The sequence below is a fragment of the Rhineura floridana genome, chromosome 9 (assembly GCF_030035675.1).
Source record: "Rhineura floridana isolate rRhiFlo1 chromosome 9, rRhiFlo1.hap2, whole genome shotgun sequence".
Classification (NCBI taxonomy): Eukaryota; Metazoa; Chordata; class Lepidosauria; order Squamata; family Rhineuridae; genus Rhineura; species Rhineura floridana.
Genome location: NC_084488.1, coordinates 100,366,313 through 100,389,137, shown reverse-complemented (window position 1 = coordinate 100,389,137; position 22,825 = coordinate 100,366,313). Strand labels below are relative to the sequence as shown.

At 42.9% G+C, this 22,825-nt stretch overlaps 1 protein-coding gene across 2 annotated transcripts in view; it reads right to left on the bottom strand.

The window, feature by feature from the left end:
- UNC5C (unc-5 netrin receptor C) overlaps window positions 1-22,825 on the bottom strand; it is a 526,682-nt gene that overhangs the window by 182,610 nt on the left and 321,247 nt on the right. For both annotated transcript variants that reach the window (XM_061582981.1, XM_061582982.1), the window contains exon 2: window positions 16,059-16,280. In XM_061582981.1, coding sequence (XP_061438965.1) covers window positions 16,059-16,280 — 222 coding nt within the window. The remainder of the gene's footprint in view (window positions 1-16,058; window positions 16,281-22,825) is intronic.

The window sequence follows — 22,825 nt, the reverse complement described above, 5'->3', positions numbered from 1 at the left end:
GAAAGAGCCTTGTACTGTGTAAACCTAATGAATCAAGTAAAAGATTCTCTTTACAAGATCCTGTTGTGAAGCTTCTTTACTTTGGCTACTTATTGGGCTATTGATTGGGTGGACTGATACTACGCTTCAACATTCGATTGCAGCGCAACAAGGGTTATGGGCCCAGCTAGCCCAGCCAGTCCAGCTAGCCCAGCCAGTCTAACCAAGTCTACAAAGCCTAGAGGACCGGTCTGAACAGTGAGCAAGGAATCCAGTAGCAGTAAGGGAAGAGAATCCGAAGAAGACCCGTGGCAAGCGGCAGTGAAAAAGAAAGCTTGGCTGGTAAGCAGAAAAGTGACGAAAGGCTGTGCAAATATGGCAGTTTCACTTTCCACAGGCATGCCTCTTGAAAGGCTAACAGAGACTAATTATATGAGTTGGAGATTATGGATGCAAGCATTTCTTACAAAGGAAGACGTATGGGAAGTGATAATTAATGACCCCCCCGCCGTGCCACCTCCGGAGCAGTGGATCCGACGTGAGGAGAAAGCAAAAGCGTTTCTGATCTTGGGAGTGGATGATTCGCAATTGATTTATTTACATGATAAGCCGACAGCTAAAATGATATGGACTGCTCTTAATGATATACATGTGAGGAAGACAGCCAGCAGCAGAATCCATCTGGCACGTAGATTATATCAAATGAGGCTGACAGAAGAGATAACGATGTCTGAACATTTACTGGCAATAAAGAAACTATTTGCTGAGTTACAGGAGAGAAATGTGGAACACACACAACTGCAGAAAGTTTACATTATTCTTTCATCGTTAAACACATCCTGGGATCCTGTTGTGAGTTCATTAGAAGCCATGAGAGACGAAAACTTGACGGTAGATTACGTGTCAGGAAAACTGATCCAGGAATGGGAAAGACATCAGGAAACGACAGAGAGAGAGCACGTGGAGAAAAGCAACAGAAAAGAAAGCAGAACTGTATTCAAAGAGGCAGGTACAAGAGTGTTTGGTGTAAAAGCCTGCTACATCTGTGGGTCTTACTCGCATCTACAAAGAGACTGTGGGTCAAGAATGAGAGTACAAGGAAGAAAACAGTCGTATGTGCAGCTGGTGAGTGTTGGCAAAAGCTGCGGAGACAGTGACTGTGGAAATTGGGTGGTCGATTCAGGGGCAACGCATAGCATGGTTGCAGACAGAACTATGTTCCCAACTATGCTTCCCACATCTGAAGGTGTACTTCTGGCGGATGGTACACAAAGACAGGTACTTGGGAAGGGTACTGTTAAATTATGTAACTTGCAAACTATTATGACTGATGTATTGTTTGTACCGGGACTGGAAAACAACATCTTATCTGTAACAAAGCTTAATGCCATGGGGCATGACGTAGTGTTTAAACGTGGGATCTGTGAAATAAGAAAGAAGGACAAAGTGTGTTCACAAGGGAGCTTAAAGGGTTCACTTTTCTATGTGGATATGGGCACAACAAAGAAAACAGTGTTGATAACAAACGCAAAGCCTCATGACAACTGTATTCATCTGTGGCACAGAAAGTTAGGGCATGCTAACTATGGTACAATAAGAGACATGCTAAAACATTGTGCTGATGTAACGTTAAAGGAGTGCAGCAAACATGTAGACTGTAAAACATGTAAACAAACGAAAGCCACAGTAGCGCCCATAAACAAGGAAGCTAAGAGTGAAACTAATGAACCTTATCAAACTATTCATGTAAATCTGGCCAGTCCGTTTCAGAGCTCACAGGGTGGAGCCAGATATTATCTGGTAATAGTGGATGATTTTACCAGATTCAGTACTGTTTATCTGTTGAAAACAAAAGATGAAGCGGAGAAGACGCTGAAACTGTTTGTGCAAAAGGTGGCGGTGCAACACAGCACACACATAAAGAGAATACGCTCTGATCAAGGTGGAGAATTCACTAGCAAAGCCTTTGAGCAGTATTTGGTTCAGAAAGGCATAGAACATGAATTAACTGCACCATTTTCCCCTTTTCAGAATGGGTTAGCTGAAAGAAAAAACAGGTCTTTGCAGGAAGCCACGAGAGCCATGTTACAGGACTCTAACTTACCAAATGCATTTTGGGGAAAATGTGTTTTATATGCGTGTTACATACAGAACAGATTGATGCATAGAACACTTAACATGACACCGTATGAGAAATTGCACAACGCGAAACCCAGACTACAACATGTTATCAGATTTGGAGCAGAGTGCTGGGTGCACATCCCACAAAGTAAAAGGAAAGGAAAATTGGCACCTAGAGCAGAGAAGGGGTATATGCTTGGGTTTCAGAAAGCTTATTATCGTGTATGGCTACCAAAACAAAGAAGGGTAGTACTGAGTAGAAGTGTGAAAGCCCAGGAACAGGATTGGGATAAATCTGAATATGTGGAACTGGGAAACACACATGAGACAGAGACAGAGCAAGAAATAAAAGCAGAAAAAGAGGAACAGGCTATTGTTGAAACAGGTCAAAGCAGCAAACAAGAAGCTGAGCCTCAAATCACACTCAGGAGGTCTGAAAGGGCAAACCTGAGGAAACCTCCAGAGCGATTCCAAGTAAGCAAGCTAAAAGCTCAAAACACAAATGAATGGGAATGGTCTCCAGAAGGGAGTAAACAGCATTATGATGCAGATACATTATATCTTGACTGTATTAAACCTAATGTGTAAACGCTACAAAGTCTGTAAAATGTACATATGCACAAAGAGATGTCTTTATGGAAAGGTGGGAGCTGTAGCCTGTTGGAAAGCTCCATGGGTTTCCACAAAGACAAGGAAGGGGTTAAAACTGTACAGAGCTGTTCAAGGGCACAAGGCAGCTGGAACAGAACTGAAAGTGTTTAAAAACCTTGAACGAGACGCAGCAGTGTGGGGGAATGAGTTTTGTTGGAGAAAGAGCCTTGTACTGTGTAAACCTAATGAATCAAGTAAAAGATTCTCTTTACAAGATCCTGTTGTGAAGCTTCTTTACTTTGGCTACTTATTGGGCTATTGATTGGGTGGACTGATACTACACTTCAACATTCGATCGCAGCGCAACAGAGATTTGGGCTGCAGTGTCACCAATATGCAGATGACACACAGCTCTATCTCTCATTTAAATCTTCACCGACGTTGGCTGTAGAAACCATGTCCAAGTGCCTGGAGTTGGTGAGTGTCTGGATGGGAAGGAATAAGCTGAAACTGAACCCTGACAAAACCGAGGTACTGTTCGTGGGAGACAATGGAAGGTTAGGGGATTTGGACCTGGTGCTCAATGGGGTACAACTGCCCCTAAAAGACCAGGTCCGCAGCCTCGGGGTCATTCTTGACTCCAAACTGTCCATGGAAGCTCAGGTTTCGGCTGTGAGCCGGGCAGCACTGTATCAACTCCATCTGATATGGAGGCTATGCCCCTACCTTCCCAATCATCTGCTCCCATCGGTGGTACATGCCCTGGTCTCCTCTCGCCTTGACTACTGTAATGCGCTCTACGTGGGGTTACCCTTGAAAATGGTCCAGAAGCTGCAACTGGTTCAGAACGCGGCTGCGCACCTGATTAAAGGCAGCCGCCTGCGAGATCACATAACTCCAGTGCTCAGAGAGTTGCACTGGCTACCAGTTGCTTGCCGGACTCAATTCAAGGTGTTGGTTTTGACCTTTAAATCCCTACACGGTTTTGGCCCAGTCTATCTGAAGGAGCGCCTCCAGCATTATCAGCTATGCCGCCTAACAAGATCGGCCTCAAAAGACCTTCTCTCTATCCCACCAGTCAAAACAGCTAGACTGGTAAGGACTAGAGAGAGGGCTTTTTCAATTGTGGCCCCCACCCTATGGAACTCCCTTCCAAATGATCTCCGCCAGGCTCCCTCTACAATGAGTTTCCACCAGGCCGTGAAGACCTGGCTCTTCAGGCAGGCCTTTGGGGTGGGTTAGATTTTATCATTATCGCTTTTAGATTTTAATGTTATTGTATTGGTGTGTCATTTTGTGTTATTTTGTTCATTTTGTACGTCACCCAGAGTGGCTGGATGGCCAGCCAGATGGGCGACTAAGAAATCCAATAAATTAAATTAATTAATAATTAATTAATTAATTAAATGGAAGGTTCAGGTTCAGGAGCAGTATAACTCTGAATGCCAGATGTTGCAGGGTATGTGAGTGGAACAGCAGGGAGGGTCTCTTGCCTTCATGCCCTGTTGATGGGCTTCCTAACTGGCCACAGTGACAAACAGGATCAGGGGCTTGTTCTCTGACCCAGCACTGCTCTCTCTGTATGTACTCATGACATACTAAATACTTTTTTTCACCACTTCAGTAAACATTATCTAGTCTCTTAACTAAGCTTATAACAGAATCGTGTTTTTTTTTAGCTCTCAGCCATGTCAGGTTTAGGCAGATCATGTTCAGTAACCAAATAGACACATCCAACTGGAATGGCACAAGTGAGACTCAAACTGAATCTCCAAAGTGTCTTAAATGGTATCATCCATTCACCATATTCTTAAATCAAAGCTCTGTTTATGATGGTTTTTGGTGTCAGTGCTGCAGGTATGAAACTCAAAATCCTTGGGCACTTTTTAAAGCACAAGCCTGACCATCTTTTCTGGCATGATGTTTGCATTTGGGCTAGCTTTTGAGATGAGTAACAAGATAAAAGTGTGAAGCATTCACTGGAAGCACAAATAGGAGGTCAAAAACCAGAATGCTGGAAAGATGTAGCTTCATTCTGTGCACAGAGGCACCATTGATTTCTTGTATATAAAAAAGAAGAAATTTCTGTGTAAAATATGCTAAAGCCCAACGCGTTTCAGCTTGTGCAGTCAAGCCTTCATCAGGGGAAAATTAAACTCTTCAGTAAAAAATTAAGACAAACTTTTTCTGGTATCTTCCTTATCGCTGTTGTGCACAGAATAAAGCTACATCTTTCCAGCATTCTGGTTTTTGACCTCCTATTTGTGCTAGCTTTTGAGACGGCCAGGGCTAATCTGGTAAAGCAGGAGTGGGGACACTATTGGCCCTCCAGATGTTGTTGGACTCCCAAACTTCCAGTCAGCGTGACCCCAACCAGCTTGCTCAATGGTCAGGATTGCAAGACTGGGCCTGTTTATAACTGCTCAATTTAATTACAGTTAATTTAACTTTTCATTAAAAGTTACCCATCTGCAGCCTTTGCAAAATGTTTGGCTGTGGTTCACTCAAATAAATATACCCTGTTCATGAATAGAGGCAATGGCTTAGGAGCCTAGAATGCACTTCCATGCATATCTACTTGGATGTAATCCAACTGTCTCAATGGGGGGTTCTTTCCTAATTAGCCACCATTCCTGTCCAGTTATGCTTGGGTTAAATAATTCCTAAAATAGGCATAGGCTCCGGTTCATGAACATAAATACATTTGTGAAAAGCTGTCTGTGCTGCTTGGTGCTTCCTGTCATTCAGTAGCTCTTTACTGTCACATTCGGGGATCCCTTAGTAATTCTTTGAAGGACTGACACAAGTGAAAAAGAGCATGGGGAGGCCAGGTCCAAGCAGAGGAATGTGCAGGGAGTGCTCACACTAGTTACTCTTACACTTGACAGAAAGTCCGGGGTGGCTTCATCTATTTCCACATGCAAATGACAGAGAAAGTAAGAAAAAAAGAAACTTGGAAAAATAAGTCTGCCAGAGATTAATGTTTTACATAAACTGCAGTTCAGACTTCACAAAGAGAATCTGTGCACTCTCTCACGCCTGTGAAGTGGATTTACATGGCCTTTTACTAATGATCTAGCCCTTCAGCACTGCGTAACACTTTCCAGTCCCAGCTTAGAGCTCATGCAAAACTGAAGCACTTTGAGGCAGTTTAGAGCTGGCAGATGAATCTCAATGTGTAGGGGGAAAGCCAAATGGCTGTTTAGTACTTGTTAAAGAGAGTGAAGAAAGAGAAGGGGGGAAAACCACAGCAGTGCTATTCAACCATTTGGGACCAAAAGAAAATGTTGCACAATATGGTTGCTTCCTGCTACTGCAACTAAAGTGCAAATAAATTAAAATAAATATTGGTCTGATTTTCGGTTTTCAAAAATTCTTCTGTACTACGTACTTTTCGAGATACTGTTTTGATGGAAAATGCCCTATTCCCATGATCTTGATGCTGTGTCACAGTTCAGTGACAGGCAGAGACACTGAGGGAATAAGTACAACTGGCAAAGTGACACAAGGGGTCACTAGGGAGCCTTGCAGAATGCTTGTTTTTGCTTTTTCTTAGTTCATACAGAGCAGCAAGACAAGGGTAGATGTCTAAAACCACTACTCTACCCCCCTTCTGTTGTCAGTTAGCGTTCATATTTTAGAGCAACTTTGAGGCTTGACATTTTTTACGAAAAAAGAAAAGGAAAGCAACTGATCTCAAAGGTTTCTCTCCTCCCCAGCTTTTTTCCTGGGCACTGTCAAGTACAGTGGCTTTTTCCAGACAGGCAGTAGCTTTGGAAATGTAACACTTCCTCCCACATTTTAAGCACATTCAGGTTTCTGAGCAGCCAGAAGGATTTAATCTACCTCATGACCACCAAGGGGCAACATATCTTGAAAGGGAAACATGTTGTCAACAGAACAGGGGTGTGAAAAGATAGTGTGCAAGTTCCATTATCTTCTGAAAAAGTGTACCTGGACATGCAGAATCAAATGTTACACTTTTGTGTGCAAACATCATGAAATCCCTGTTGACTTCATTGGGGTGTCATAAAATCTAGTCCTTCTTAACCATTAATAACCCTCTTGATTACTTATAGGAAAATCTATACTGAAGTCAATGCTTGGAGATTGCCGTGACTGTGGGTCAATGGAATGATCTTGAATGGAGTGAGTTTATCCAGTTGTGCTCCTCATTTATCATTGTGACAACTATGTTCTGCTATATCCACTGTTAGACTTGTGGTGGGGCATTCTACTGTTGGCCGAATGTGGTGTAGTGGTTAAGGTGCTGGACTACGACCTGGGAGACCAGGGTTCAAATCCCCACACAGCCATGAAGCGCACTAGGTGACCTTGGGCCAGTCACTGCCTCTCAGCCTCAGAGGAAGGCAATGGTAAGCCCCCTCTGAATACCGTTTACCATGAAAACCCTATCCATAGTTTTTTTGCATGTACAAATAGCATTGAGTGCTTAAAAACCCTTTTTAAAAAAGAAAAAAGAGATTAAGGCTGGTTAAGCAACAGGAAGCATTAAGCACAAATGGACAGATCCCAATGGATGGCTGCAGAAAATGGAGTCCCTGAAGAATCAGTATTGGAACCTGTGATTTTTAACTTGTTCATAAATGACTTAAGAGTTAGGGGTGAGCAATGAGGTAGCCAAGTTGGCTGATGGTAACAAATTGTTCAAGGCAGTTAAAACAAAAAGATTGTGAAGAGCTCCAAAAGAATCTCATTTAGAGCTATAAAGTCTTGCTGTTCAGTGCAGGCCCATCGGTCTGCAGGCATTACATCAGTAAATTGTGAACAGTACAAACATTCAAAATAGCTGACATTTTGGATTACTTTTAACCCACCAATGTCTGTTTTATTATGAAGCTTCTAAAGTTTTAATGTTTGCAACTTTTCCATTTAAGGTTTCTCCACCCCAATGGAAAATTGGAAGTTTTCTTCTTTTAAATATGACCATAAGGAACTTGTTGCCTGGTGTTTGTTCTTCATCCACTAAAGGCCAGAGCTTTTTTTCGAGGTGATTTTGAAGCTGCAAAGCCATGCTTTTAATAATGCTGCTAATGAGTGTTTCTGTTCTCAAGTAGCCAGCAGGAAAGATGTGAAAGACGCAGAAGAGAAGCCTGAGACACTTAAAAAGACAGCAATCTAAATGTAAAATATGATAAAGGGAAAAACTGCATGGATATACTTCACATTGAGTAGGAAAAGTCACATTCCATATGTTACTGTAGAATTATAGCACTGTTGTGAAATACACCTATCCGATGACAAGATGTATACTGCAAGAGTTTTTGAACATTTTTGTCTAGCATTCGGCATTTTTGTTCAAGTTATCTCTCCTCTGCTATTCTGGCAATTGCATTTAAGCTACCTGACCAAGAAATTTACGTTTGTAATTGTCCTGAGGATGATGTATTTAACCTCAGCTGACTTAAAACAAAGAGCACTGAGACACTTATCTGACCATCTAATAACTCAGTAATATTTTATCATCCTTACACTTAGTACGAACTCTACAATTCCTCAAAGACTATTCTGAACACATCTGAACAGATATATCAACCATCACCACCATTATTATTATTATTGGTTAGATTTATATCCCGGCCTTCCTCCCAGTAGGAGCCCAGAGCAGCAAACAAAAGCACTAAAAACACTCTAAAACATCATAAAAACAAACTTTAAAATGTATTAAAACAAAACATCCTTAAAAACATATGAAAACAAAACATCTTTAAAAAGATCTCTTTTTAAAAAAAAAGCTTTAGGAACATTAAAACGCAATTCCAACACAAATGCAGACTGGGATAAAGTCTCTACTGAAAAGGCTTGTTGAAAGAGGAAGGTCTTCAGTAGATGCCGAAAAGATAACGGAGATGGCACCTGTCTAGTATTTAAGGGGAGGGAATTCCAAATGGTAGGTGCTACTAGAGTCTAGACTAAAGGTCCACTTCCTATGTTGTGCAGAATGGACCTCCTGATAAGATGCTATCTACAGGAGGCCTTCACCTGCACAGCACAGTGAAACGGTCTTTCAGGTATCCTGGTCCCAAGCTGTCCCGGTAGCTAACAGACAGTGCAATTCATTCAGCAGCAGGGTGACATGTGGGTGATACCCTGCCTCAGTGAGCAGTTTTGCCACTGCATTTTGCACCAGCTGCAGCTTCCAGACCAACCTCAATGGCAGCCCCACATAGAGTACATGGACAACAGTGGTCATACTATCCCAGTCCAGAAATGGCTGCAGTTGTCTTACCAGCCAAAGCTGGTGAAAGGCACTCCTAGCCACTGAAGTCATCTGGGCCTCTAGCAACAAAGTTGGATCCAAGAGCACCCCCAGACTACGGACCTGCTCTTTCATAGGGAATATGACCCCATCCAAAGCAGGCAACTGACCAATTATCCGAACTCGGGTACCACCAATCCACAGTGCATCTGTCTTGCTAGGATTCAGTCAGTTTATCGGCCCTCATCCAGTCCACCACCAAGTCCAGGCAGCGGTCCAGGGCTTGCACGGCCTCTCCTGATTCACATGTTACGTAGAAATAAAGCTGGGTATCGTCAGCATACTGCTGACACCTTGCCTCAAATCTCCCGATGACTGCTCCCAAAGGCTTCATATGGATGGTTAAACAGCATTGGGGACAAAACGGTACCCTGCAGCACCCCACAGCACAACTGCCGGGGGCTGGAACACAAGCATGCAATGGTATTCTCTGAAAATTACCCTGGCCTGGAGGTAGGATCAGAACCATTGTAAAACATTGCCTCCGATACCCATCTCACCAAGTCGGCCCAGAAGGATACCATGGTCAATGGTATCAAAAGCCACTGAGAGATCAAGTAAGAATAACAGGGTCACACTCTCCCTGTCCTTCCTATAAAGTTCATCCATCAAGGCGACCAAGGCCAATTCAGTCCCATAACCAGGCCTGAACCCAGTCTGGAATGGGTCAAGATAATCTGTTTCATCCAAGAGTATTTGCAATTGCTACACCACCTTCCCTCAATCACCTTCCCTAAAAAGGGGGTATTTGCGACCGGGGGGTAGTTGTCACAAACCAATGGGTCTAGGGTGGGCTTTTTCAGAAATGGTCGGATCACCACCTCTTTCAGGGTGGCTGGAACCATTCCCTCCTGCATCAATGTGTTAACCACACCCTGGATCCACTCAGTCAAAACCCCTCAGCAAGCTTTAGTAAGCCAAGAAGGGAAAGGGTCAAGAGAGAACACACTGCTGGCCGCATTGTCGCAAGCACCTTGTCTACATCATCAGGCCACATCAACTGAAACCGATCTCAAGAAGTTGCAGCAGGACACTTCACTTGGGAACACAGTAGATGTGGATGGGGCATCAAGACTGCTATGGAGGCGAGCAACTTTACCCTCAAAGTGACTTGCAAACTATTCACAGTGGGCCTTTGCAGGGTCTAAAACTCCATTTCCTGGAGTTGATGTCACCAGATCCCTAACAATACGGAAAAGCTCCACTGGAAGCCTACTTAAAGATGCGATGGTGGCAGAGAAGTAGGCACAGTTATGATGTTTTACGCATGCCCTATCAGCCACACAGCACGTCTTGCACCACTTGTGCTCTAGCCATCGTCCAGCCTGTTTCATTGCCCTCAGCTCACTGGTATACCAAGGTGCAAACCAGGCTCCACATTTGGAGGCATTCAAGAGGCAGCTGGACAGCCATCTGTCAAGAATGCTTTGATTTGGATTCCTGCATTGAGCAGGGGGTTGGACTTGATGGTCTTATAGGCTGCTTCCAACTCTACTATTCTATGATTCTATGAATGCCAGAGAGGGCTCTAAGGGGCAACCATGTCAAGATCCCAATGAGCCTCACTGTTCCACAGTGTGACAGGGGCTTCAACCTGCTCTATCTACTGGGAACTTCCCCAGGGCATTCAGGAATCTTATGGATTCCATTAGTCTCTTGGGGGGGGTCATCTTAATCTGTCCAGTACCTCTGCAGGGGAGGACTGGAGCCGTAAGTCTAAACTTCACGAGGAAGCGGTCTGCCTCTTCCTCCATCTGGAGCAAAAACCAAGTTGAGGGTGTGCCCAGCCCTATGCATCAGACTGGTGACAACTTGAGACAGCTCCATGGTCATCATGGAGGCCATGAAGTCCTGAGCCGGAACACTAGAGGCAGCCTCAGCATGGACATTGAAAGCACCCAGGACTATCATTCTTGGCTCCTCCAATACCACAGCCGAGATGGCCTCCACCAGCTCAGTCAGAGAAGCTGTCAGGCAGCAGGGTGGACAGTACACCAGCAGCAACCCTAGTTTACTGTCTCCTTGGCCCGACACTAGGTGCAGGCCCTCACAGCCAGCTCCAAGACAGAGTGGTTTCCTGGTTATAGAGCTGGAAGTTCTGTAGACCACAGCAACTCCTCCCCCCCAGTCCCTGCAGCCTGTGCTAGTGTTGCACCGAGCATCCAGGTGGGCAAACCTGGGTCAGATCAACTCTTCCCAGGTCTCCCACCCAGGTCTCGGTAAAGCACACCAAATCGGCACCTTCATCCATGATCAGATCATGGATGCGTGTGGTCTTATTGTGTACCAATCTGGCATTAAACAATAGCACACACAGGCTAGTGGGCACAGCAGATGAGCAACGAGGAACCAATCCATGAGAGGGGTAGGAGAGAGGAACAAGGCATAGATAGTCTTGCCCTCTTCTTCTATAGTAGTTCACCACCTCCCCATGGCCATACCTCCCTCTACCCATGATCACTGAAATTGGGGTGGCATCGCCCATGTTCTTCCTGACGAAGACTCCTCTTAAACACCTGATATGGATACAACAAGAGCCCACCAACAAAACCTACCTGAACCATTATCCCAATAGGCCTCTGAGAGAATTGGGAACAATTAGACTCACTCAATGACTTTCACACAGGGCACATATACTTCCCCTCCATCTCACACCGAGGGAGTTGCAGACTCTCACTCTGATGGCATCTGGCAACTTTCTCATGTCATCCAGTTCACTGCACAGGCTCTCACCCTGCCAGACATCCTCCACACTACCAATCTCCTCTAGATTTTTTTTATACCCTGTTTGGTGTTGCCCCTTCGGTGGCGACCCTTCCAGCAGCCAGCCCCCTGACCCAACCAGGAGCTGATGCAAGAGGCTGCAAGATTGACTGCAGCCTCTCTCTGGAGTCAGGGTCAGGCAGGGGGTCCCAGTCCTTGCAGCACTTACCTGGGACCTCAGCTGTCTAAAGAGACAGCAACCCAGAGGAGTGAGCAAGCAAGCACCCAAATGCTCATTCCCAGGGCAAGTCTTCTCCAGTCCCCGAGTGCTGCAGCTGTCCTCCCCAGATGTAGCTATCTGGCTTGGTCTGGCCATTGCTCCAAAGAAAATACCATTAGCCTCCACATTAGCTTACTAAGTCATCACTCACCATCAAAGCTGCAAAAGCAGCTACATTGAGGCCTGCCAGCTCTAAATACTATTGGAAAAGGTGGAAGGAAATATGGGTTAGATGAACAGTGAACTTTACTTGGTTATTGTCAGAGGGCAATATGGGACAAGTCAGAGCTAAGATAACTTCCCCAACCTCTCCAGCTGGCCTTCTAGTAACAAGATGTTTTAACTCTAGAAGTCAATGCTCTGGAGGATTCTTATGAAATGCAGCCTGGTCTGCGTTCATGTACTCAGGCATTCTTTTAAATACTACACTTTGAAATCTTAATTGATATCAATTTTCAACCTTTAGTCGGCAAGTAAAGACCGTTTTCTGGGAGGAAGGGCAGGATATAAATTTAATAAATAAAAAATAAGTGGATATAAGATTTTTTTCTGTTAAAATAACAGGGTCTCAAAGGACATATATTTCAAGTTATTCTCCATGGGAATTGAGATAACTAAGCCACCTCTGCAACCTCTGCATGTTCAGTCATAGCTGGAATAGAATATACATCTCTGCTGCTGTTTATCAATGATAAAAATACATTCTCTCTTTCTCACTCACACACACACAAGCTACTGCACCAGTTTCATTTGACTTGGCCATTCCAGTGCTTCTGAGTTCATGAACATGTAATCCTTGACAACCCTTAGCGGTTTTCTCTCTCTCTTCTTATCTCTTTACCTTTTACAATCCCAGATAACTTGCTGCGCCATGTTGAACATTATGCCTTTATTTCACATTCCTGGTCCTTCTCTCCCGTAATCTCTGGCTAACACCTGCCTTTTAGGACAGAATGTATGATCAGATTTTGCCACTCTACACATGCATTTTACTACTTGCTTGTCTTGTTTCCCTTGTCAGTGCTTACTATCTGAGGACTTGGAAGAAAATCTGGTTCTAAAATAGCATTTCAGAAACAACTTAAGATGAGCTTTGCTTTTTGTTATTTGAGCGCTGCTGTGGATATAGCAACAGGAGGGAGAAATGTGAATCTAATCTTCTTTCATGGTAAACACTAATGTGAGGCTAGATGGATGCTTACAAGCCTGTTTCTTAAGAATTTAAGAATCGTTGAAGAAAATAAATAAAACAGCATCCACAAGCACCCTAATGCTTCATAATCTTGATTTATTACCTTGCTTTCAAATGTGGCAGAGCCAAAAAGACTGTAATGCACAGTGTGGTGCTGTTGAGTTACGGGAAACACTACTTAGATTTGGATTAAGGGAGGGAAACTACTTGAATTTGCATAGAGATGCAGGATTCTTGAACTCATTACAAACTGGGTCCACCTTGGCTGTCATCTAAAAGCCACTATGCTTTTGTGTGTATCTATGTCTGTCTGTCTCTCTTTCTCTCTCTGGCCTCATTTGGATATCACAAGAAGCCAAACTATGGCTAACCGAAACTGCACAGACATGCTGGCTCCCACAGAGGAGGTGGCACCCACTTTGCTCCCTCCCAGTCCTTTTAGCACAGCATGGTGCAGTTTGGCTTAGGACAGGAGTGGAGAACCAAACACCAGGGGCCAAATCCAGCCATCCTAGCTTCTCTATTTGGCCCTTGGAACTCTCCACTTGACACCCTCACCCCTCCAGCCACACCCTGTCTTCCTAGGCCATGTTCCCTCATCAGCCCTGCTTTGTATCCTTCTTGAGCCTTTTTCCCCAGTGTGCCCCTGAATTCTGACAATGCCTCTTGCTTATCAGATGGGCCCCACACCGGGGTGTGTGAGTGTGTGTAGAAACTAGACTACTGTACAAAGATTATATTTACATTCATTGTGCCACCCACTTTTGCTTCTGGCCCCGCGCATCACCGGTGTGTGGCCCCCAGAAGGTTGCCCAGAAGGAAATTTGGCCCTTGGGCTGATAAAGGTTCCCTACCTATGGCTTAGCATGTCATCTCAACCTAGGATCAAGGATAAGATATCTCCTCCTTAACCGTGATCTGTAACTGTAGGACAAACCTTGGCTGCAGATCATGGTTAAGGAGGAGAGACCTTAACTGTGACCCTGGGTTGGATGACATGCTATGGCCAAACCTTGGCTTAGCTGCCTTGCTGTACTAAAATGAGCACAGCAGGTGTTAGCTTCTTTATGGGAGCCGGCATGTTTACGTGATCCCGGTAAGCCGCAGTTTGGTTTACTGTGATGGGCGAATCAGGCATATATATGTTTGTGTATAATTTTTAACTGTTGCAGCTGTGCAAATTTACCTACCTTCTCAAATGACAGAAGTGTTACTGCTAAAAACAAAGGTATTGTTTTTTTCTCCAAATTTAACTTCCGAGGTTGCCCCACTGCCACACCTCACTGCTTTCCTATTCTCAAATTGTGCATAGTGCTGCACTGTTAAAAGTGCATTTTTAAATTCTGTGCAAATAAATGAGCTGAAACAAATAAAACTCAATTCACATGAGACTTCCAAGGCATCTGGTGGAATTATTTTTTTTCTGAGTAATTAGGCCAAGTGGTGGTACAATTCCCATATGAAAGAAATCACCTTCCTTGGTAGCAAGTTATTTTTCATTGCTGTCAGATAGCACTAAGCCCCACTTCTCTATCTTGTATGTGACTCAAAAGTGTATTGATTACTAATCTCTCAAAACAAGAAGAATCGCATCATCGACACAAATATGCTTATGGCCCTTGGGACATTTTCTAAGCATCTTAGCATTTCCCCCCATGATATTAAATGTGGTCAGTGAAGTCAATGGGAGCCTTGAGCCCTGTGCAGTTATTATGGTGTGCATGCATTCATCATCATGAATGGGCATGCAACGTAATGTCTGTCTGAGCATTCAATCACAAAATGCACGCTTGGATTAAAGCATGCATAGCCCAGTACAGAAGTATTTTTCTTCTGCATGCGTGGGAAGATCTCAGTCACTGCAACAGGTTTCACACCTTGGTGTGCCTTACCACCACATGTTGTCTAAACAGGTGACAGTGGCCTCTCCAATAGATGTTTTTGTACATCATAAAAATGGGTGTATGGCGCGCATGACTGGAGCCTTTGTACATCACCCACTCTGCATGGACCAAGTAGCGAAGATCAGACACATGGATGCCCAGGGCTTCTGCCATGATAACTATCCTGTTCGCATGCTCAAACACACACACACGTGCACACAGAACATGCTTACAGGGCTAGTAAAAATCCATATTTTACATCAAGGGAATCATTCTATACACATAGGATTCTGTGTGCCTGTTTGTGTATATGATAACTGCATATACGCGTTTCAATTTTGTCAGATAAACCATAGAGATTAGGTTGTAAAATGATCAGCATTCTGTATCTTATACTTGTTGCTCATCAATGCCTGTTCAGTGCCAACATGACCTGTGTATCATGGTATCAGCCAAGTACTGTAGATTTTAGGATTTCCCTTTATGGCTGTCCTCACCACCAAGTTATAATGGAGCACAACTCGAGAGGTTTTTTCCCCTTTCTCTAGCAGCTGGTATAGCACAGTGGGGAGGAGACCCTGGCTGGGAGTCCAGAGTCTGTGAGATCTCCGCTCGTGTCTCCTGGGTGTCAAGGGCCAGCTAAAGATCACCCCCACAGGGAGTGGCTCAGGGGTTACATGCCCTGCCACCTGTGCAGCTGTGGGCAAGCTGCATAGTCCCAAGGAGCCCAGTTGCCCCCCAGCTGGCAGTTGCGGACAAGGAAGGGGCTGCTTGTGCAGCTGTGGCAAGCTGAGCAGGCCCTAGCCGGCTGGGGAGAGCTAGCCTCAGAGGGAGGCAATGGTAAACCCCCTCTGAATACCGCTTACCATGAAAATCCTATTCATAGGGTAGCCATAAGTCGGGATTGACTTGAAGGCAGTCCATTTCCATTTCATCAGCAGAGTAAACAGAGATGACTAATGCAATTATATTTTAAATAAGTTATCCACCATAGCTATTAGTACATTATCTCCATCAGTAATAACTCACCAGATGTTTCATCAACTCTTTCATCTACCACATGGTCTTTCTGGTGAACCCATTCACTGTTGCACTTGAAGTAGATCTGGGTGGCAGGGCTAGCTTTACAGTAAAGATTCACAGGCTTGTTCTTTACAATGTAGGCTTCTTCAGGCTCAATGAGGAAGTGCGGAAGCGGTTCTGGAGGATCCGAAGGGAAGGTTTCTGGGAGCTCATGAAAAAAGTCATCATCTGCAAGAAAGAAGTGGAAGGGAAACGTTATCTCACTAGCTATTCAATAAAATTGAATCTGATCTCAAAAGCTGCATTTCAATTTTTCTTACAGGAAAAATAAACATGGTAATCCTTACATAAATGATACATATTCTTAGAAGATTACCCTGTGACTGTTTGAAAAAATATTTTGTCAGATTTGGGTGGTTAAGAAAGTTTTCTGGGGGTCATAGTGACAAACCATCAATAACTCATGTAAAACTGCAACTATCTTTTCAAGCAGGTATGCTCAATTTCTCCCAACAGCAGGCTTTATTAACATGCTGTTATAATATTGAAGACAATGAGATGGATTTGTTCAGATGGATTTGATGCACACATCTCGAATATTTGCCTCTGGCTTAGCAGCATTGATTTCTCAATCTTAATGTAAGTGTTTCTTTAATGATGAAAACAGGAGTACAAAGGGTTGAAGATTGCATTAAATTGATTAATACTGATCAAAACACTTGTAATCCTTTTTAAAACACTTATCTTTTTGCTGATTTGTAGGTAAAAGATTATTTATGTGGGAAGTTTGGGTGAATGCCAGTATACCATTAAATATCTCATGGATAAATATTACATTCCTCTACCATCTGAGGAATTAAATCCGAATTTTAATCTTAATCCAGTGTCTAGGAGGCATTATATGCAACCTTGGTGACTGGCGATTAACAAATTTGGCCTAGATTCATGTGCAGTATCTGAACCTCCTCAAACAATGATTTTCACAGAAATTGGGAAGAAGCAGAATAAGATCGTGGTGGTCATTTATAAACCTATGAAAGCTTACCAGGGGCCTTTCCTGGATAGATTTAGAATATGTTGGTTAAGGACTCTGGAGCTGATATTCTTTAAGCTAAATTGAACAAAGGAAACTGCCTTATACTGAGTCAGACCATTGTTCCATCTTGCTCAATATCATCTACACTGACTGGCAGAGACTCTAAAGAGTCTCTTTCAGTCCTTGAGATGCAGGGGATTGAACCTAGGACCTTCTGCCTGCAAAGCAAATGCTCTACTACTGAGATGTAGCCCCTCCCTATCCACTGAGACTGCATCCATATAACCCATCTGAGGGAATACAGGTGTAAAGTCTGTTATGGAAGCCAAACTGATCTACTGAGAGCAATGATGATAGCAATATAGTTCATTTAACCAGCTGCAACCTCAGTGAAGCCAACATACTATTTACAATTAATGACTCCTCTTTTCTACATTTTGGTAAAAGTCCTCATTTTTACTCCCAGGTCAGGATAATCTAGGGTACCAGCATGGGATGGAATCATAACTACAGGTGGACTGAGGGAGGTTGATATGCAAATGACAGAAACTATTCCCCTTCACAATTGCCACCACCCACCATGGCTGGAATCCAGATTCAATTCTGTGCTCCTAAATTCCTGTGGTTGCTTTGAGAATTATGTGTAGGGATTGCAGCCTTAGGAAGTAAGCTGACATAACAGACCCATTTCAATTAACCACACAACCACTAAAGTGAGTTAACAAGAACTTTCCTGCTCTGTGATCTAATAATGAACTTCATTCGTATGGTAATTTATTTCACTGGAAGAGGAGTTTTCCATAGAGCAACCAGGCAGAGTGTTGGAAATGAACTAATTTTCAGACCGCCTCTTCATTCTCCTTTGTTAGAATCTTAAAACAGCATCAATAATTCTGCTTTTTAAAGGGGGAAATCACAACAATTCACTGGAGAAAGCTCTTCCTACTGACTTTAAACTCATGTCAAGATGCAAGAGCATTTCCAGATGCCCAAGACAAACAGTTCTCACAGTGGTAAAAGGATGAGGGAGAGGTAGCTATTGACAGATCTATCAGTAAGAAGCTGACAGTCCTGAAGGCCTTATTCAATCTCCTCTTTTCTGCCTCTGAAGCAGTTATCGTTATAGGCAGTGACTGACGCCGGTGATGATCAATAAAAGCGCCACAGAATATCAAACTAAAAATACTGCTGAAGGTTAGGTCTCCTCTTCATGTCAGTCTTCATGAAGATTAAATGTCAGACAACTACTTTTCTTTACTCTAGATATACCTATATTTTCCTGTCTCCAGAATTACAAAGGATATGAAAGACTTTTTCCTCCAGCCATAGCTATTGTAGAAAGACAGATAAAGAAAGAACAATGATGGATGAAAGGGATTGGACAGATTGCTACTATGATATCTATCTTCATAGGTAGAGTTACACCATGTCTTTATTGGATGTGGGTAAATCAAGAGGGTTTGAGGTTTCATGGACCTCCAGAGCCTCTCAGACTGTATTAAAAGAATACAAACCTCTCCACAGTCATGTAAACATAGACTGTTTAACTGTTTGTGCAACCCAAAACAATTTTTTAAAATTAATAATTATGTCATTTAAAAGCAAAGTATTTAATTGTTTATGCAACCAAAATAGTTTAAAAAACATACTACAACAACAGATTAGTCCTGTTGTATACAAATGCAACAAGACTGAGGTTAGTGCAGTGAAGAACTGGAAAAAGCTAAAGGAAGGCTGGAACGTCCCTGAGAAATTTCACTAGTATTAACACAACTCTTTTTGCTTCCTATGAAATTCCTCAGGAAGCTTCAGGTTGACCTCAACATTAAAATGACCTTCAGATTGACCTCAACATTTTCCTTTATATGAATTCTGGTCGCAGGGTCCGTTTGCACATTGCCAAGGAGTTCATATGAACTAGAGTAGATACTTTTGATTCCTAGCAAGCGACATGGCCGCTGACAGTGGAGGCAGAACACAGTCATCATGGCTACTAGCCATTGATAGCCTTATCCTCTATTAATTTCTCTAAACCTCTTGAAGCCATTCAGGCTGGTGGCCATTACTGCTTCTTCTGGGAGTGAAGTCCATAGTTTAACTATGCACTGTGTAAAGGATTACTTTCTTTTTTCTATACTGAAACTTCCAACATTTAGTTTCATTAGATGACCACTGTTTCTACTATTATGAGAGAGGGAAATAGAAAACTTTTCACTACCCACTTCATCTACACTTTGCATAATTTTATACACTTCTGTTTTGTCCCTTCTTACTTGCCTTTTTTCTAAACTAAAAGTCCCAAAAGTTATAACCTTTCCACATAGAGTTGTTCCAGTTCCATGATCTTTTGGTTGCTCATTTCTGAACCTTTTCCAACTCTACAATGTCCTTTTTGAGATGTGGTGACCAGAAGTGAACACAGTATTCCATATCTATCTATCTACTGATCTATCTATTGACCGACTGACCGACCGACCGACAGATAGATAGATAGATATTGGCAGTTTTATTTTCAGTCCCTTTCCTAATGATCCCTAACATGGAATTCACCTTTTTACAAATATAGCTTCTGAATGCTGGGTCAACATTTTCATTGAACTATCATGACTCAAAACTCTCTTTCTTGGTCAGTTACTGCCGGTTCAGATCCTATTAGCGTATATGTGAAGTTAGGATTTTTTTTCTCAGTGTTCATCACTTTTTTGAGCTTTTCACATTCACTTTTTGTTCTAACTACCCTGAAGAAGTTGGTATTTGGTATTAGGTAACCTAAGCTAAGCTAAGTTAATGTTTGGTTTAGCATGTTATGTGAACCAGGCATCTCTCCTCATTAACCATGAGCTGTAGCCAAGAACCAACCTTGGCTCCTCTCTGGGAGCCCACACATTCGTGGAGGACTTGATAAGCCAAGGTTTGGCTCAGTGTTTCATGTGAACCAGCTCCTAAGATAAATGAGGCATTTCATTGCTAATGAAGAATTAATGAGATCATTTCTCAAATTTGAGTATATTATTTGCCCTCTCCCTGTTTTGCAGGTTTTGGATTTGTTTGGGAAGTGTATGAAACAGTTTCAATACAGAACTTGATTTAAAACAATGGTTTACATTGGTGTGTGTTTGTTTCCTTGCTGATTTTAAATTATCTTGTTTAAATAAATCTATCCTCTCTTTAGCCATTTTTTGTTTGCATTCCTAAATATTTTTTGAGGATCCACATAGAACACATACACACATGCACAGAAACACAGTATCATTAGAGATGAGTCATTTCTCCTGAATAGCCACAAGGCACATCTTTTTCTTCTGGTCATTTAATTGCAAATCAGCAAAGAGACATATGGAAACTAACAAAGCAGGCATATGTTTTATAATTAAACAAGTATTGCCTTGCTAATTCCTGGTAACTGGAAAAAAACAAATATATTGTTTTTCATTGAGAGCTCCCAAAACATTTACTGAGGATAATATTCATCACCATGCTATTGAATTAGTACATTGATCAGGTTTCTCGCTAGTAGGTTCCAGGCCTTGCTTTTAGAAAGTTCTAGATATGCAACACCTTTCAGGGCTTCAATGATCACATTGAAAGTGAGAGTAGATCTCACATGGTATTCTCTCTTCTGACCTCCACATATTGTTTTGAAGGTCTGAATACAGTTATATGTCTGCAACTGTACACGTGTAAAGGTCTTTCCATGACTGAGAACCATAAAAAGTCAAATCCTAATCATGTAGATAGAGGTTTATGCAAATAAACTGTGTACTGACTTTCAAATCAATGCACAGAGTTTGGAAATGAGGCATATGCAAACGTCCTCTGGCAGCATCACCTCCACTCCATAGCGGCATTGAAGATGAAAGAAGCTTAGTCTTTTTGCTTAGCAGTGATCTTGGATTAGTGTTCTTGCACATGTACAAATGTACATAAATTATCAATGCAAATCAGTTTTTTTCATGAAAATTTGTTTGTCTGTTGAGAGCTTTAAAAAATCTGACTGCAAGGCACAACCATGTGCTGGGTCACATACAAGCAAAAATGTTGCATGGGTCTCCTGGGCAACTTCAAAGAAAGCCTCACTATGACTGTGTTCAGATATTATTTTCTCACAGGTTTGTCCTTGTGGGAGAGACCGTGAGAAGACTTTGAGTGTAATTCCCCCCTCTTCTAGTCTTAGCTTAACTTGGAGAAAAATGAATGATCAAATGGGGAGATCCCGCAGTAACCTGAATGTGGAATATCCCTTAATTCTGGAGAGTTAAATACTCAGTTCAGTAAGTCATTGCTCCCTATGGGAAAGAGGAAAAGAATGAATAGGAGGACACACCCTTTCTGGAGACAAGAAGGCTGGGAGGAGACATCAGAACAACCCATCTATTATGTTCTTTGAGAGATTAACAGAGCAATCCAACTCAGGGGAAGCCGGCATAACTTGGGCTGGAGCAAGAGAAGCCGGCATATGCCACATCCAACTGCCATTCAGGAGCCTCTGGGATGGCTGAACGCCAGCTCAGCTGGGAGCTGCACGCAGGGACCAGAAAGTAGAAGCCTGTCTCCCAAATACCCCTACCCAGGAGTAAGCCCTCTCCATTGATGTCTATTGTGTTCATTTCTTAGACCGACCTTTTCCCCAGTGTAACTTTTCTCTGGATTGGGACCTGCAGGAGCACTCCAAATACACGTTGGATGTGGTCTAAGTCCCCTCATCTTGGTCTCTCCCCTGACATGCCCCTTTTTCAGGCCTAACGCTGGCTTACACTGGCTTCACCTGCGCCAGTAGCGGCTGAGCCAGCTGAGTGGAGCTGAGGGACTTATGCTGGTGTAGCCTGGCTGAGCTGGGACCTTGCCAGCTCCACTGGAGATCCACTGCATCCAACTCCCCTCAGCCAGACGAAAATGCAAGTTGGATTGTGCCCTAAGTCTGCAAATCTATACCCACTTTCCTGGGAGTAAGTCCCATTGAATTCAATAGTGCTTACTTCTCAGTAGACTTAGAAATAAGATTGCACTGTAAAAAAAAAATCAAAACAACACTGCTAGGGATGAATGCCATTCTTTTTATATTTGCTTCATGCAGATAATCACAACAGGACAAGTCATTTCCTTCCCATGTTTTTTAAAGACTGGCAGATTGTCATTCATTTGTGGGGTTTACATTTTTCATTATTCACCAAGATAATAGTTGTGTGGAACAGAATGTCTAAAACTGGAATATGATTGGATTTTGCTATACCCTATGAGAAAAGGAACCCAAACAATCAGATGACACATTCTCATCTCCATCAGCATTCAAGGCTTCTAGCCTATACAGCTGCTGCAACCACTAAGGAGTAATAGGCACAGCCTTATCAGACTGATGGAATCAGTGCTGGAAACTTGGTTTGTGCTTTTCTGGGTTCCCAGATGCGATTAGATCTCCTGCAGCAAGAGCACAAAACATTATTTCCTTCTCTCCCAAGCAGACAAACTATGCCTTTACAAGTCCCATTCCTGTATAAACCTCAGATAAGCAGCTGTATCGGGGGAGAACAAATTACAATCTGGATGTACTTAAAACATGCACTTGCATCTCACCGTTGCTGCATGATAGCCCTACTACAATTCACCAAATGTGGAACATTAATTTGACCCACCTGAATCAGCGCTCAGACAAAAAACTGCTTTCGGTGTAAACGAAATAATAACTGATAAGTCTATGTGCATGTGCAGAGTGCTGCGCTTCAGCATTAACTACATCTGG